The following is an 18650-nucleotide window of genomic DNA, read 5'->3' on the forward strand; positions in this document are numbered from 1 at the left end:
ATTTATTCATATTAGAGAGCAGTGCTACTCAAAGTGTTGGTAAGCAGCATCAGCGTTAGTGAGAGTTTCTTTGAAATTAAACCCCTGACCTAAATCAGAATTATCTGGGGGTGGATCCCAGAAATCTGTATTTTAACAAGCTCTCCTGGTAAATTCTTGGGCTTCCTAAAGTTTGAGAAGCCCTAATGTCCAATATTACCGGCCAGTTAAAGTATGTAGTATGTATCATATTGAGTGAATGTGGTTTCAAGGCTTTGTTATCAAGTGAGAAAAAGAGATTACAAAACAATATGGGAAATAACCATAAACCAAGCAAAAGCTACAAAACAACATCGTATATTTTCTTTTCTATGGCTGTGTATAGTAATGTGTAGAAGAACAGTAGCAACGGGACAGCACACTGATAACTGCAGATGAGGAAGGAGAAGTGGTGAGGTGGAATCAAGGTTGAAGAATTGTGGTTCAGCCATACCCCACTCTTATCTGAGATATGTAAAAAGAAATTTCAAAGCAGTGTGCAAAACAGCACAAATTATCCTGTAAGAGAACTGGAATGAAGGAGATTAATCCTGCCAGGTAGTAAAGTGTATTATACGTGGTGGTAATGATTGCAATAATTTACAATGGCTCTTACTAGAAACACTGCTTAGGTAAATAGATGGTAGTCTAGAAACAGACCAGAATACATACCTGGGACTTAACGTAAGATAAAGATGTAATTTCAAACCACTGTGGGGAAGATGCTGTTGGGATTAATGCCTAGCCAGATGGAAGGGGGAAGATGGATCACTTACCTTATACTCAGAAAAATAAATTCTAGATAAAGAATCAACATAAAAGGAAACCGTAAACTAGAGAAAATGGGAAAAATAAAAATCTTAATCAAAAAAGTCATAAAAGGGGGCGCCTGGGTGGCTCATTCATTAAGTGTCTGCCTTCGGCTCAGGTCATGATCCCAGGGTCCTGGGATCGAGCCCCACATCGGGCTCCCTGCTTGACGGGGAGCCTGCTTCTCCCTCTCCCACTCCCTCTGCTTGTGTGCCCTCCCTCGTTGTGTCTTTCTCTGTCAGATAAATAAATAAAATCTTTAAAAAACAAAACAAAATTACCCTTATTAAAAAAAAAAAGTCATAAAAGGAACAATTGATAAATTTGACTGCAGAAAGAATTTAAAAGTTGAGAACCAAACTAAAAATTCCCTATGAAGAGCTTGATTTGGTCAATTAAGTTGAATACTGTGTGTCTGTGGGGAAAATATGAGGTCATTGTTATGCTAACATGAGATAATTAAGTTAAATAAAACACACCCAAAGGTAAGGCATAGTCATTGTTATATAGAAACTGGTAGTAGTGATTGTTCCCTGGGTAGGGATCTTGGGCAGGAGAATTATTTTTTCTATATATAATTTTTTCAAAGTTTTGTCTTCTATCTATATAAGTTAGCTTTACTATCTAGTTAATGAAGATAATTTAAAAATTACACCAGAAAATTAGTTTAATCATACTGGTTGTTATGATGCCAGGCACTTTGCTAAACACTTTACCAGCAGTAACCCTACATACACAACTTTGGGATACATGGATATTACTGTTTACTTCATTGTATTGATGAAGAAACTGAGGATTAGAAAATAATTTATGAATTCAAACTTAGATATATCTCTTGCTCTTCCTATGCTACAGGTGGGGGGGGGGTGCAGAGGAAGAAGGAGAGAGGCAGTCTTAAACAGGCTGCACACTCAGTGTGGAGCCTGACATGGGGCTCTATCTCACGACCCTGAGATCATAACCTGAGCCGAAATCAAGAGTTGGACGCTTAACTGACTGAGCCACCTAGGCACCCGTACTGTGTTTTATTTGTTAAAATTGGGACAGAGGTATAAGTGTGTGTTGTGTTGTATGTATGTTTTAATCTAAACTGCTAACTGCTACCTTTACTACTTTGTAAATTTCAACTTATTTTTCTTTGGCCTACTCTTCATGGTCTTTCATAATTTTGTTTTTGTCTACTTTGTTTTCCAGACTCATCTTCTGCAGTTGCCCAACAGAAACTTAGTCCTTTTAAATTGGTTTACTTTCGGTTACAACTTGGATTTTATCACACCTCTCCGTTTTTTGCTTTTGCCATGTTCCTTGACTTGAATGTCTTCTTTCAGCTCCTGTGTTGAAAACTTAACCTATAAGACCTAACTGAAATTCTGTTATGTAAAGATTTCCCAGGCCTTTCCAGCCTAATGTGGTTTCTACTTCGGCTGTTTATTGTGTACAGGTTTCCCCCACTATTGGAAAGTAAAGCATTCCTATGAAACCTTTTGTAAGCTGAAGTGGCATAAAGCAAAGAAGCAATTACCATAAACTTACGTGGAAAAAGTTTTGATCATTCCCAGACCCATAAAATAACCTCTCAGGCTTTTCAGATACCTTAGAACACACCTTGGTAATGGAGGCACAAAATAAATTTAGATGAAGCACAGATGCTCACAGACACAGCTCAGAATTGATGCTGAGATGCTAAGTACAGTTCTGGGGAAGGAGCTTGGGGGCTGCTCTTGCTTCTCAGGGTGTGTGCCTCTATAAAGGCTTGCCGCAAAACAAATGAAACACTACTTTCACTTTTCTTGTAAAAGCAGAAATCCTCTTCAGAGAAAATTCTCTTCAGATTTCTTCTAGTTAATGAAGACGGGTAGATCTTTTGTAAAAGCAAAATGTGGTGGAATGTGAACTTTGGAAAAGTGGAGGATACTAGTATTGTTTGGTATTTCTTCTATTGTGACTTGACTTACAGATTATTTAACCTATCATTGTAAATTCTTTTAGGGAAATAGTTGTGCATTATCTTTTTGTATTCCTTAAATGGTAAGCATTCTGTTCAATTGTTATTTTATGTCGTTGGACATTTAAAATGATGCATTTGCAGAACAGTATGAATATAAAGATTGAAAATTCTTCACAAGCCATGAATGTTACGGAAAAAGCTTTGGGGTTTAATGTAGAAGATGGTTTAAACACTGTAGCCAGACCTTTACATTTAATTAAAATCAAACAATCTCTTTAAAATTTGGACAGTTACTCTAAACTAAGGTTTATATACTTTCTGATACACAGTTTTCTAAAAACCTTTTGCAGTACATCAGGAGATTCTTCTCGGTCGAACCTTTTTGAAGATGCAACAAGTGCACTTGGTAAGTATCTACATTGTAAATAACCTTATAAGAGATAGGGAAGAGGTTCAAATTTCACTTTTCTAGATCATGAAAATGTGTTCATTTTCATGGTTGCTTATAATCAAGCTGTTAAATGATTTAGATAATTATTCGATTAATGTTACTAAAGACTGTGAGTTAATGTGTTATATATTGAATCCTTTAAATTGTACTATTAGAGTTAAGCATATTCTTTGGGTTAAAGCAGATAATTTTCCAAATGTGAATTTTAAACAAGGTCTTAACAAAGTTTGAACTGTGTACAGGTTTATTACAAAATGTTTGTGAAATGGGTATAAAATGTTACTAAATCTGTCTTACACTTTATCTTTATTCCAGTTTGAAGCCCTTTCGCGTCCCATCTCTGTCTTGTTGCTTGTATGGTACTTGGAGTGAACGAACCGTTCTGTCCCAGCTTTAACTATTGGATATTGCTTTTTCATCTCCCCTTCACACTTAGTCTGTCAAAATCAGTTTTGTTTTTTTTCACTGTTTTCCTCAAGAGAGCCTCATTAGCTCTCTCTTGTGTTGTCCATTGTCTCTAGTTTTCCTATGAGTCATTTGCCCTTGTACTATTACTATCTGAAGAGTATCAAACTGCTTATAGGCATTTCTTTTTGAGTTTTATAATTTAATTAGGAGGCATGATTTTAGGAGGTGTAGCTTGATGACTAGGTGTGGGAGCTCTGTACTCTGACAGCCTGTTAGTCTGTACCATGACTTACCAGCCATTGTTAAACCATGATCACAATAAACCTTTCTCATGGAGTTATTGTGAGAATTAAATGAGAAACATCATGTCAAAATAGTGTAGTTCAGATACTCCACAGCTCTTAATTTTGTTTATGTTGATGCTGATTTCTGTACCTGGGAACTAGATTACTGAAAGGGTATTGGCACTCAAGTGACTTTGTGCTAGAATCATATGAATGGGTAATTAAGAAATAAAAATACATTAACAAGTCCTTTATGGAAGGGGAAAGGAAAAGTCATTACTCTAAAGTCATTACTCTAAAGATAAAAAATAATTTCCTCAATGATACTTAGTTTTTTTAAAATATACTTTCATAGCTATTAAATGCCTTTATTGAAAATTTTGCAGAAAAAAATAAATCATTCACCTGTACCAGGGAAATGGTGATGCAAAATGACAGGGTCCCTTTCACAGTTGAACTTTTCATTCAGACGGGGGAAATAAAGAAGGGTGAAACAAAGTAAATTGCAAATCATGATTAATGATTTTAAGGAAACTAATGGCTTCCATAAAGAAAAATGGAAGGTACCTATACTTAGGATAGTTAGGTAATACATCTCTGAGATGTATTCTCAGTTTAAATTGAGAACTGGAGCCTGTGAAGGAACTGACCCTCAGAGAAGCCGTGTGTGTGTGTGTGTAAGTGTGTAAAGGTTCTGGAACTGGTTCTAAAAGGTATGACTTGTGAAGTGAACTGGAAAACATCAGCTTGGTTGGAGTGTGGAGTACAGAGATTGTTGAATATTGGGAGCCCGAAATGAGATGAGGTTTTCTTTTTAAAAAGCTTGCTTTTCCGGCTGGCAGAATAGATTATAGGCTCGGGGGCAGGAGAGGAAGTAGAGTGTAATCCAGATGAGAGATTGTTGTGGCCTGGTCTTCAGTGAAGGCAGTGGACAAAGAGGGAAGTGGGTAGTTTTGCACTGTAATTCAGAGATAGGACCTAGCAGAGGGAGAGGGAACTTGGCAGTCACCAGGGTTCCTGGCTCTTGTGCTTGGGTGGATAGAGGTGCTAGTTATTGAAAGGGAGAAGTCAGATAATGGTGGGGTACATCTGAGGGGGAAATCTTTTGAGATTCAAAGTCACGTATCAGTATTGACTAAGGAGTGGGTGGAATGTGAGAAGTGGACACAGCCTGTGCAGATCGCTATGGCTGGAAAGGGAAGGCAGCAGACAGATGGACCAGTTCCTGAAAGAGGAATTGAGATGCGACCAAGGGGGGGTAGGCTTCTGTTTTTAGGATGACGTTCTCAGGTATAGTTAACTGCTGATCAGGATAATTAAGTGGAGAGTGAAGGATGGGAGGTGGACAAGAGAGAGGATAACTAAAGCGTCCAGTTCTTTGAGGAGACAAGAAAGGGAATGGTACCCAGAAAAGAAGTAAAAGAAAAGATGACTTAAGTGAGGTAAGTTAAGTGTAGAGAGTTGGCTTTCTTTTGGACTGTTGTCTGTGGTCTGCCATTTCTGTAAGAGAGAGTTTGGTTTGGAGACAGCGTGTGGGAAATGACTTCCTGGGATAGTAGTGCTTGGGGCATTGCACCAGCTCTCTATGGTATATGAAAGTCTGACTTTCCTGCTTCTAACCTCCTTTTTTCCTCTGCTTTGATAATAAAAGATGTCAAAGGAAAACTGAAGTTGTTAAATAGAATCGATTGCCTGAAACGTCCCTCCTACTTGTTTTTAAAAATTAGTTCATCTGTCTCTTCCAGGTTGCCTTCTCTGACCTGCTAATTCTGTTCTATATTTATCATACATTTGTATCTGATGTTTTTATTGTACTTATTAAACATACTGTGTTAGTTTTCTGTTGCTACTATTATTAATATGTTACCACAAACTTCCTGGTAGGAAACAACAGATTTATTATCTTAAGGCACAGTAGTTAGGAGTCTGACATAGTCCTCACTGGACTAAAATCAAGGGGCTACCATCCTTTCTGTACATTCTAGGGGGAGAATCTGTGTCCTTTCAATGCTTCTGGAGGCTGCCCACCTTCCTTGGCTTAGAGCCCCTTCTTCTGTCATCAAAGGCAGCAGCATAGCATCTGTGACCTTGCTTCTTTCCTCTTGTCCTAACATCTGTTTCTCTGACCCTCCCATCTGTTTTCCTTCTACTTTTAAAGACCCTTGTGATTACACTGGGCCTACACAGATAATCTGGGATAATTTCCCTATCTGAAAGTCAGCTGATGAACAACCTTAATTCCACTTTGCCTTGTAACCTATCATATTTATAGGTTCCGGGGATTGGCAGGGGGGCATTATTCCACCTACCACATACATGTTGTAGTTTGTACTGTTACTCATCTTTGTACCCCTAGTCCTGTAGTGCCTGAAACATTACATACATATACACTCAAGAAATATGCGGGAAATGCATATTTATTAAATGTTTCCTTTCTTTCCCTTCCTCCCACCCCACACACCTTTTCTTAGTGACAGGTCAGTCTTATGAGAATATGGTAACTGAGATCATGTCAATGGGATATGAACGAGAGCAAGTGATTGCAGCCCTGAGAGCCAGTTTCAACAACCCCGACAGAGCAGTGGAGTATCTTTTAATGGTGAGAAATATTTCACTTTATTTATTGTAGTTTAACACCAAAATATCAAAGATTTTTAAGGAACAATATCAATTCACAGGAGAATGAGAATATATGCTAGTAATTTATGTAATGTTTTTATTTTTCTTAGTTTGTTAATATTTTGTGTTGGTAAAATGTAACCTCTTCCAAAAGATTTTGATGTGATTTTTAGTTAGGAAACAACATAGCTAAATGAGTTGTAAAATTGGCTCTCTATTTGCTACCCCATTCATGTTATCCTCAAAGGATGACAGTTTGTGTGTTTGGAGAGTAGAAGGGGACAGATTTTTTAAATCTAATCTACCATTTTAGTAGCTTTTTTGATGGCCAGCATACTCCTGAGTGTACTTTTTTTTTTTTTAATTTTAATTTTATTTTATTTGACAGAGAACACAAGCAGGGGGAGCTGCAGGCAAAGGAGAGGGAGAAGCAGGCTTCCCACTGCAGGGAGCCTGATGCAGGACTCGATCCCAGGAGCTGGGGATCATGACCTGAGCCAAAGGCAGATGCTTAACCAACTGAGCACCCCTCCTGGGTATACTGTTGAGGGCAAAAGTATCAAGTTGGAAGCCCAAGCCTAATTTTACTTGTCTTGTACTGTGTACATTTTTGTAATTAGTCGGCAACTTTGAAAAATGAAGAGATTTCACTTACAAATTCAGATAGCTAAGAAAAAGAAAAAAACTGACATCCTAAATAAAAACTTGGTAGAGGGGGGTGCCTGAGTGGCTCAGTTAGTTAAGCGTCCGACTGTTGATCTCAGATCGGGTTTCAGTCTTTGGGTGGTTGTGAGTTCAGGCTCTGAGTTGGGCTCCATGCTGGGCATGGAGCCTATGTAAAAAATAAAAACTTGGAAGATTAATTAATTAACTAATTAATTCAGAGAGCTGGTTTGTCTGGACAACTTGGATTCTGGATTTTTGTAAGGGTTTAGGAAAAATTTTAGATCATAGACTATTTAATTCATTGTCTTCCCATCCATTCCCTGTTACCTGACATAACATCATTGCATTTAATTCAGTGTATGATGTTATTTGCCTGGTTCCATTGGCATTTGAGTTGTTAGCTTATTTATTGTCAGTAGTAGTCAAGGGATTCTCAGAAACATTTGTTTCTAATGCCTGCAGCCATTACCCTTAATGTGGCTCATTATGCGTAATTCTTTATATGTTTATGATTTTGACTTCTGATTTATTGGGAAATGGAAGCATTTACCATTATCATCTCTTACCCAAATGTAATATTTCCTTCTTCATTCTCTTCCTTCACAGTCTATGTGGATTTCATAAAGACTTTTTTGTATATGAAAAGTCTTGTAAATCATGCATCAGTATAGTGTTCCAGAAGTCTCAGTGCAGTTTTAAATTATAACTTCAGAAGACAAATGCTATAAACTTAGAAAATATTGAAATATTTAAGGTTTAAGGTTCTTATATCTACTTTTGTGAATTTTGAATAATCAATGTTAATTTTTTGTATGTGATACTTTCTGGAGGACGCTTTCTCAGAACCATGGATCAATAGAGGAGATCCTTCTTGCTTGGCCATTGTTGCCACCTGCTCTGTTTCCATTAGATTTTTTTTCCCCGGCGTTCATTTCAGAACTGTACATGCATCAAAACCTGTTTCTTTGGACAATTTTAAGACTAGGGCTACAAATGCAAACCTTTCTATGAGAGCTGGTGAGTTTCTATGAAATTCAAAAATTAGAGTAATATCTAGCATAAAAACCAAATATGTCCAATTTTAATAAGGTTTGTATTGATATTTTAAAATTTTTTAATAGCTTTTTAAAAATGTACGTTATTACTTATATACAAACTTAGGATCTTTGATGTTAGATATAATGTGTTGCTATATGTAAACATTGTTTTATGCATGTTTTAAATTACAAATCTCTTTATACCTTAGATCTGCACTGTCTAGTAAAATAGCTATTAAGTACTATTCAGGACAAGTAGCTATTTGAATTTAAAAAAATGAAAAGTATATTAAAAATTAGTTTCTTTAGTAGCAGCCACATTTCAAGTTCTCAGTAGCTACATGAGATTAATGAGTATTTTATTAGCACAGATACAGAATATTTTTGTCATAATGGAAAATTCTGCTGGACAGTGCTGCCTTACATTATTGCAGTATGGGTTCTTCTAGACCACACTCACGTGATTTCTAATGTAATTCGAATATATGCAGCTTTCAGATAAGTCTTAATCCTTTACTTTTAATAGAAGCAGACATCTGTTTGATGCTTTTGTAAATTAGACAAGCATGTTAAATAGATCAATAAATCTTTTACTTTGTATAGTATTGAACTAACTTTGAATGACAAGCTATTTTAAAGCAGGGAAATTGTATTGTAGGGGATACCCGGAGATAGAGAGAGTCAGGCTGTGGTGGACACCCCTCCTGCGGTCAGCACTGGGGCTCCTCCGTCTTCGGTGGCGGCCGCTGCGGCGACTACGACGGCATCAACAACCACAGCGAGCCCTGGAGGTTAGAGTGGCCTGGGGCGGTGCGGGGCACAGTCCTGAGTTTCTCGTGTGAGCTGAGGCTTTTTCCTGGAGCATCTGAAGGACTCTTCACACAAGTTCTCTATCCATTGATGTTAGAGAAGGACCTAAAACAAATTCTCTTGAGGGGCTTTTGCATACCTTCTCACTGAGACCTTGGCGCCATAGTTTGGGCAAAGGGCACATTCTGTTTAGCCCGTTCTGAGGAAGAGATGCTTCCCAGTTCACATTTTGTGTTAACATTCTGAAGCGATTCAGAACGTTTGCTCACCTTGTCTCTTCTCTCTCCCTGTGAATGTCATAAAGTATGTGTCATTTCAAAGCCAGGACAATCTTAGTGGCTGTTATACAACCAAAGAAATAAAGCACTGAGAAGTTTGAAGACTTGGGTCTAGAGGTGAAACCCAATCTTGAATCCACCTCTCTTTACTGGTCGGCACCCACCCGTCCATTGCTGAAGGTGTGACTACAGAGGAGGCCCTGGAGCCTGTGGGGGGCCCAGGAATTACTTCATTCTCCTTCAGTCCCTGTTCTGTGTACAGTAGTAATAAAGTAATTTAAACTGATAATTTTGAAGAGGCCCTTCTTTGATGCTTTTCCTAGCTCTACTTATGACTGTCAGCTCTAGTTGACAACAAGCCCTGAGCATTTTGTGGACAGTCTCCCAGAGGACAGGCTTTCATTTCTATGGGATTGGCATAAAAATGGGAAGAAGAGGCCACTGCTTTGGTTCAGATACAGACTGTTGTCCCATTTAGCAGCCCTTAGTGGGTTAATTTAGTTTCTGAGTCTCATTTTCTTCATCTGTAAAACCAGTGTCACAGAAGGAAGGGTACTTCTCATACTCATGTGGCCATTTTAATTTGGATAATTTAGGAAATAACATTTAAAAAATTCTCATAATTCATTAGCAACCTCAAAAACATAATTATATGCAATTTTTGGTTTCACGTAGTATAATCAGACAACCACCACTACCCCCAAAAGTTGCAAGTTCTATCTTACTTGGCATCCTTAATATTTATTATTGTCATGGGATTTTGGACTAAAGAGTTCTAAATGTATTAGTACTAGATTGATTTATAGTTTATTTTTTTTTAAGATTATTTATTTATTTGACAGAGCGTGTGCTCACAAGCAGGGAGGGGGGCAGAGGGAGAAGCAGGCTTCTTGCTGAGCAGGGAGCCCCATGTGGGACTCCATTCCAGGACCCTGAGATCATGACCTGAACTGAAGACACTTAACAACTGAGCCATCCAGGCGCCCCTACTTACAGCATATTTATCTCAAGCTTTTATAGATTATAAATGTTTGAAGTTTAATGGTAATAACCAAAATTGTCTTTCTAATAGTAATTTAAATTTGTATTAATAAAACTTCTTCTGATCTGCATATCTGAACTCTTTTAAATACTATCTTTCATTTATTTGGTTTAGAATTTCTCAGGAATTCAAGCTCAGATCGTTTTTGTTTTGGGGTTTTGTTTTTTTCCTTAAAGGTTGGGGTTGTATTATAGGTGGAGTTTTTGGTTTTGTTACTTCTAAGTAGATATTTTTCTTAGGAACAGTTAGTACTTTTTATTTTGATAGAGTGCATGCAGGTCATAAATTCTCATTATTTGATGATAATTGACTGCCCGGGACAATTATAGGAAAACTTCATTCTTTCAGTGTTCTGTACCTTTCTACCTTTGCTAATAGGAGTAATTTCTATAGTATAAGACTTGCACATTTGTACGGTTGAAAGATTTTTGTCATTATTTACTTCATTTTTATATACATCTGCGAACTCATCATATTTTTTACTTGTCAGTGTTTGCTGTCTAATATTATGATTGAACCAGCTCTTTGTATATGTAATTGCTGCATTTGTTTAAAAATGTTTGTGTTTTTTAGGACATCCTCTTGAATTTTTACGGAATCAGCCTCAGTTTCAACAGATGAGACAAATTATTCAACAGAATCCTTCCCTGCTTCCAGCATTGCTACAACAGATAGGTCGGGAAAATCCTCAATTACTGCAGGTAACTATTTAATCAGAGTTAATTTCAAAAGTGGGTTTGTAGAGTATATCATACTTTTTTTAAAGTCCATGTGTACTCCCTTCCCTTCCACAAGTTCTATAAACTCTTCTTCCGAGCTGCACTCAATAGAATATGCTATAGATTAGATGTACTAAAAAAGGGTCGGGGGGGGAGGTTAATTTAAGTTGGTCAAATAATAATTTGGGGAAACACTTTATTAAAGAATTGGAGAAACTCTTTATCAAAGAAACCATTTATAAAATCTATTTTCCCCAAACTTATTATTAGTGGAGCATTGCCTTTTAGAGACATACCCAAGGGCTTATTTAATGCTCAAGTCATGAAGTATTTTGAGTTTTATACAGCGTTGTACTGCCTACTAGTGTGGAAGATATAGAAGTTTTGTTTCTTTTTATAGTCCCCAAGTAGTTTTTTAACATTGATTTGGGGGGACAGGACGCATTTATGAAAGAGAATTTGAATTCTCTTATTTCTTCACTGTTTGCCTCACTGAAAAGTACCAAGTTTCTTTAATAGTATATAAGAAATCACATCCTTCCAAAGATTAAATAACTCAGAATCAGTCTAAAAATAAGGCAGTTATAATAAAATTCTAGCTTTCTCTCCTATTTGTATTTAGAATTCTTAGTTTCCTGAAGATACTTTATATCATTGTATTGTTGTTGTTGTTTTTTTTCCTGTCCTTCAAATTACCACAGCAAATTAGCCAGCACCAGGAGCATTTTATTCAGATGTTAAATGAACCAGTTCAAGAAGCTGGTGGTCAAGGAGGAGGGGGTGGAGGTGGCAGTGGAGGAATTGCAGAAGCTGGAAGTGGTCATATGAACTACATTCAAGTAACGCCTCAGGAAAAAGAAGCTATAGAAAGGGTGAGTTGAAGTAAAACTGAAAATTTAGTTCCGTAGTCAACTAGCCACATTTCAGATGCTCAGTAGTCACACGGGGCTACTGGCTGCTGCGTTAGGTAGCACATCTGCCACTGGAGATAGTTCTATTGGACAGAACCAAATACAGCACTGTCCTAAGGATTGCTGTAAAGACTGTATTTTCATCCCCGCTCTCACATCTTGGCCTTTGTGCTAGCCAAGGGACTAATAATGAATGCCAGTCAGCTTTATAAGATAGTTATAAACATATTTTAAAAATTAAAAATTTCATTTATGTCTTAAAATTTATGCAGAAAATGACCTGAGGGGAACCTGGGTGGCTCAGTCGGTTAAGCATCTGCCTTCAGCCCGGGTCATGATGCCAGGGTCCTGGGATCAAGCCCTGTGTCGGTGGCGGGCTCCCTGCTCAGTGGGGAGCCTGCTTCTCCCTCTCCCTCTGCTGCTCCCCCTACCTGTGCTCTCTTGCTCTCTTTCTTTCGGATAAATAAATAAAAATCTTTAAAAGAAGGAAAATGATCTTAAAGTGAAGGCCTAACTCAAGATTACCATTTTTAAAAATTTTACTATCACTAAAATGTAATATGTATATGAATTATATATAAAAAATATGTACTAAATACATCAGAACCTGATAATGTGATTCTGTTTCCATCTTAGTAGGTCAACCAGTTCTCATGAGGCACTGCAGTAACTTAGTTTATATGATATACTCTGACAAGTCATTCGTTTTTCTCTAGGCTCCATTGTTAATATTTGTAAATAGGGAATCACAGTACTTGCCCCATCTTATCTTTTGAAGTGTTTTGAGATAGAAATCTGTTAAAGTTCATTTTAACTTAATATTTAGAAAATATCTGAAAGATAATTTGTCCATATTTATGATATAAACATTTCAAGTGTTCAAGGTTTATAATTACATATTTCTTAAAAGATATTTTATAATGCTAATATTTTTCCCCTTCAAATAAGGGAAGTGAGTGAATGACACTTGCCTCAATTCTATAGCTTTTTTTTTTTTTTTTTAATGGTTAGGGGTATCTGTTCTTGATTTCTGTTTTGGAGAAGAAATTTTTTTCTTTTGTTGCTTGCGCCTTTGGTGTCTTACTAAGAGAAGTTGCCTAATCCACGGTCAAAGATTTACTCCTATCTTTTGTCTGAGGAGTTTTATAACTCTTGTTGTATTTAGGTCTGTGATCTATTTTGAGTAACTTTGTTTATAGTGTGAGATGTAGGAGTCTAACTTCATATTTTTTGCTTGTGGATATCCAGCACCATTTACTGAAAATTCTACTCTTTTTCCATTAAATTGTCTTGGCATCCTTTTGAAAATCAACTGGCCATAATTGTGAGGGTTTACTGGGCTTTCAGTTCTGTTCCATTGATCTATATGTTTATCTTATGCCACTACCTCACGGTCTTGATTAATGTGGCTTTTTGTAGTAAGTTTTGAAATCTCTGGTTTTCTTTTCCCAAGATTGTTTTGGCTCTTCTGGATCCCTTGCATTTCTATATCAATTTTAGAATCCACTTGTCTGATTTATGTAAGAAAAGTGAAACAGAAAACTGGGATTTTAATACTGTGTTTTTTCTGCAGATCAGTTTGGAGAGTATTGCCATGTTAGCAATATTAAGTCTCACCAAACCATGAACATGAGATGCCTTTCCATTTTTTTTAATAATTTCAGAAATGTTCTATAGTCTTTGGTTTGTGCTTCTTTTGTTAAATTTATTCCTCAGTATTTTTATTCTTTTTGATGCTGTTATCAGTGGAAATGTTTTCTTAATTTCATTTTTGGATTGTTCATTGCTAGCTGTATAGAAATACAGCTTAATTTTATGTGTTGATCTTACATCTTGCAACCTTCCTGAACTCATTTATTCTGATAATTTGTGTGTGTTTCTTAGGATTTCCTAATTATAGAATATCATTTGCAAGTAGTTTTAATTCTTTTCCAGTATGGATGCCTTGCCTTCTCTTCTCTTCTCTCCTCTTTTTCTTTTCCTTTCTTTCCTTCTCTTCTCTTTCTCCCTCTTTTTTTTTTTTTTTAAAGATTTTATTTATTTGTCAGAGGGCGTGCACAAGCAGGGGGGGAACGGCAGGCAGAAGGCAAAGCAGGCTCCCCACTGACAAGGAGCCCGATGCCGGCCCAGAACTCTGGGATCATGACCTGAGCTTAAGGTCTGACTGACTGAGCCATCCAGGTGTCCCTCTTTGTCTCTTTCTGTCTCTCTCTCTCTCTTGCACTCTCACCTAATCGTCCTGTTTGCAGCCTTCTGTGTATATGTATTGTTGAATAGAAGTAGTGAGAGCCAACATCTTTGTCTTGTCTCTGATCTTAGGAGAAGGCAGTAAGTCTTTCACCATTAAGTATGATGTTAGCTCTGGGTTTTACTAGATTTAGGTTCCCTTTATCAGTCTGAGGGAGTTCCTTTCTGTTCTAGTTTATTGAGTGTTTTTATTACAAAGAGTATTGATTTTGTCAGATGGTTTTTATGTGTTGAGATGATTGTGTGGTTTTGTTCCTTTTTTGTTAATATGCTTTATTAATAACATTGATTGATTTTTGTATGTTGGACCAGCCTTGCATTCCTAGGATAAATCCCGCTTGATTGTGGTGGATAGTCCTTTTTGTATGTTGCTGGATTTGGTCTGCCAATGTTTGTTGACGATTTCTACATCTGTATTCATAAGGAATATTGGTCTGTAGCTTTTTGTGTATGTGATGATTTTGTCTGGTTGGGTGTCAGTAATATTGGCCTCATTAGAAAATGAGTTAGAAAGTGTATTCCCCTCTTTTCTGTTGGTTGGAAGAGTTTATGATGAATAGTTTTAATTCATTCAACAGTTGGTAGAATTCACCAGTAAAATTCTCTGGGCCTGGCTTCTCTTTTGGGGAAATTTTGTGATTACTAATTCAGCCTCTTCATTTGTTACAGGGCTATTCAGATTTTCTGTTTCTGGAGTCAGTTTTAGTGATTTTGTCTTTCTAGGAATTTGTATTTCGTCAGCGTTATCTAATTTGATGGCATACAATTGTTCACAGTATTTTCCTAAAATAGTTTTTATTTCTCTAAAAAATAGTAGTGTTCCCACACTTCTGATGTTAGTAATTTGAATCCTCCGATTTTTTTTTCACCTGTTTTTTCACCTAAAACATTTGTCAGTATTGTTACTCTGAAGAAAAAAGAACCAACTTCTGGTTTTACTGATTGTATTTTTCTAGTCTCTATTTTACTTATTTTCTCTCTAACCCTTATTCTTTTTCTTCTTCTGCTTGCTTTGGATTCTGTTTCCTCTTTTTTCTCATTTCTTAAACTAAAACCTTAGATTATCTATTTAAGATCTTACTATAGATAGTTACAGCTATAAATTTCCCTCAAGGGACTGCTACAGCAGCATCCTATAAGTTTTAGTGCATTTGGCAGTGTTTTCATTCATCTCAAGTATTTTCTAATTTCCTTTGTGATTCCTTCTTTCATCCATTGGTTAAGGATTATGTTAACTTCCACATATTTTGAATTTCCCAAATTTCCTTCTGTTGCTGATTTCAGAGTTCATTGTGTTGTGGTCAGAGAATGAATGTACTTCGCACAATTTTAATCCTCTTAAATGTATTGAGTTCTGTGGGCTGACATCATCTTTATGGAGAATGTTTGATACATACTTGAAAAGGACGTGTGATCTTCTGTCAAGTGTTCCGTAAATGTCTTTTAGGTCAAGTTGGTTCATAATGTGGCTCAAATCAGCTTTCTTGTCAGTCTTCTGCCTGGTCGTTCTGTCCAGCATTGAATGTGGGGATAGCGAAGTCTCCCAACTACTGTAGAATCACCAGAACCTTCAGTTCTGTCAGTTTTTGTTTCATGTGTTTCAGGGTTCTCTTGTAACATGTGTTTATAACAAAGTCTTACTGGTGGTTAATCATAAAATGTCTTTGTTTTTAGTAACAGTTTTTAATCTTAATGTGTATTTTGTCTGATATTAATGTAGCTACTCCAGCTTTCTTTTTCCATCCTTTTACTTTCAGCATATTTGTGTCTTTGAATCTAAAGTGTGTGCCTTGTAGAAGCATATAGTTGGATCGTCCCCTGTCTACCTTTTACTTCAGCTAGCCCAGCTTTAATCTGGATAAGACCTAGGTAACAAAGTCATTCTCCTTTCATGAATCATGCTGAATTGAAACTTAAGGTCATTTCTTGGTATAATAGTCTAATGCAGGTGGTTTAGACAGTTGAACAGAGGCTTCATAAAAAATACTTGGTTGACAAATACATAGTACCTAGTGAATTAGATAATTGACCTGAGTGCTTAAAGACTTTTAAAAGCAGTGATTTTGGAGTCACAGTAATAGACTAGGAAAACAAAACTAAGTGGCTGGTATCACCATTTAAAGTGCTGTAAAAAGTAAGCAGATATAAATAGAACACCATATGTCTTGATCTCAAAATATATCATGTAATATTAATAATTGATCACCCATTTTTCTAGTATGTGAAGTGTTTCAAAAGGTGAGGAGATGGAGAGTGATAGTTGACCTGACTGACCTTCTTTACAAGTAATTGGATGAAGTTGTTAAACTCCTCACCTGTTGCTCTCATCTTTATCTTTGCCCCCCCTTACATAGTAAAAACTGTTTGATTTACACGTTTCTGTAGGCTCTAGGGTCATTTATTTTTAAACCATCATAGTCAGCAACTAATTTTTAGTGTCAGTGCCATTGAGTGTTAGCAGAGTAGCTGTTCGTCTCATAGCTTTAACTAGGAACAGAATTTCATCGGTGGTTGATAAAGGGGTCTAGGCTCCATCTAGCTGCTTGGGTTGGACAGTGAATCCGTACTCAGGCAGGCATGTGTTCACCTAATGTCTTCAAGAGTTTTGTCGTGCCTTTCGTATTTTCAGTGCTGATCTGCCCCTATTGCTGTGCTGAAACCCATGTGTAAAGTTTTCTCTCTTTTCTTCCAGTTAAAGGCACTAGGATTTCCTGAAGGACTTGTGATACAAGCGTATTTTGCTTGTGAGAAGAATGAGAACTTGGCTGCCAACTTTCTTCTACAGCAAAACTTTGATGAAGATTGAAAGGGACTTTTTTTTTATCTCACACTTCACACCAGTGCATTACACTAACTTTGTTCACTGGATTGTCTGGGATGACTTGGGCTCATATCCACAATACTTGGTATAAGGTAGTAGATTGTTGGGGGTGGGGAGGGAGGGATCTAGGATATAGGGCAGGGATAAATACAGTGCATGTCTGCTTCAATTAGCAGATGCCGCAAATCCACACAGTGTGTAAAATACTATACAACCAAAAATCAGCTTTTGCAGGTCTTTATTTCTTCTATAAAACAGTAGGTAATTTTTCCTAGGTTTCACTCTTTTTAGTGTACTAGATCCAGAAATTTAGTGTAATGCCCTGCTTTATATTTCTTTGACTTAACTTTGGTTTCAGAAAGAATCTTTGCTACCTAGAATTTACAGTCTCTATTTCATGGCAACACTGGATAATGGCTTTGTGAAATTGAAAAAATTTTGGAGCAACTGTAAGCAGAAATGCCAAATTATTGATGGTTATTGTTGCTGCTTCAAATACGTATTGAATTAATGTGTAAGAAAGCCCATTCTTTCATGTTAAATACTTGGGGTGGGGGAGGAAGAAGGGGAACCTTTTCTTAAAATGAAAATAATTACTGCTATTTTAAAATTTCTTGATCATCAAATGTGAGACCCTTCTAACATGATTTGAGAAGCTGTACAAGTATAGGCAGAGTTATTTTCCTGTTTACATTTTTTTTTTTTTTTGGTTTGTTTTGGGAAGAAATTGGTAGTTGTCTAATTACTGTTTACTTCATTGTTATATTGCAGTAAAAGTTTTAAAGCCACCATTGCATGTTTGCTTTTGATGTATCCCTTTGTAAAATTAGCACTTTGGGGCCAATGGAGAAATGCAGCATTCACTCTCCCTCTCTACCCCATCCCTCTGCAGAAATGTGTTTGTCAGTAAGTCGTGAGTTCAAATTGCTGCCTTTTTTTAAACCCACAAAATGCTGATTCAGTTCAAAAGTAATGCAGATGTTCCAAAACTGGGTTTCTGATATTTGTGTTTTTCCTTATTAGATAAGAATGTATGACCATTAAAGTCATTAGGATTATATTACTTTCAAAAAGAGGAGGTGGACAAAAGTATAATCCAGCATCTTTTATTGCATTGGAAAGACTGGCGGAATCTTCTGGAAGGGTTGGGAGATGTAGCTGGAAAAGTACTTTGGAAAATATACAATCAAGAATATCTCATGGCATATTAAAAAAAAATCTTAATAGCAGTGTTGGCTTTTATTTGGATTTTTTTCAACTCTGTTTTTTATTAGAATCTCCTTCATTGGCATTACTATTTGATCGTAAAGAGGGGGAATATGTCTACTTGTTGTTTTTCAGATATTTTTTCCTCAATATAAACAAGACTGTTTAAAGGAATTATTTTTTCCCCTACCATCTGATACTGAGTAAATGAATTTGCACAGATTTCTCCCTGCGTAATGTCTTGCAATAATCCTTAGCAAAGTTTGGGGATGACTTTTAAGCTTTCACGTCATGCACTCGTACCTGTCTCTCACGAAAATAAATGAGACCATGGTTTCTCCCCACAGTGTTATCATGTAGTTTAATCTTCATATG

General features: G+C 36.7%; 1 protein-coding gene across 2 annotated transcripts in view; it reads left to right on the plus strand.

The window, feature by feature from the left end:
- RAD23B (RAD23 nucleotide excision repair protein B) overlaps positions 1-18298 on the plus strand; it is a 39794-nt gene extending 21496 nt beyond the window's left edge. Inside the window, exons 5-10 of one of the 2 annotated variants that reach the window (XM_028108748.2) lie at positions 3127-3182; positions 6391-6518; positions 8900-9032; positions 10945-11072; positions 11792-11962; positions 16941-18298. In XM_028108748.2, the coding sequence (XP_027964549.1) occupies positions 3127-3182; positions 6391-6518; positions 8900-9032; positions 10945-11072; positions 11792-11962; positions 16941-17054 (730 nt within the window). In that variant the 3' untranslated portion in view covers positions 17055-18298. The remainder of the gene's footprint in view (positions 1-3126; positions 3183-6390; positions 6519-8899; positions 9033-10944; positions 11073-11791; positions 11963-16940) is intronic. The other variant, XM_028108749.2, reaches the window with a different exon arrangement.
- The last annotated feature ends 352 nt before the right edge of the window (positions 18299-18650 follow it).

Source organism: Eumetopias jubatus, unplaced genomic scaffold (genome assembly GCF_037043125.1).
Source record: "Eumetopias jubatus isolate StellerSeaLion01/CBP00866 unplaced genomic scaffold, mEumJub1_p1.0 scaffold_15, whole genome shotgun sequence".
Lineage (NCBI taxonomy): Eukaryota > Metazoa > Chordata > Mammalia > Carnivora > Otariidae > Eumetopias > Eumetopias jubatus.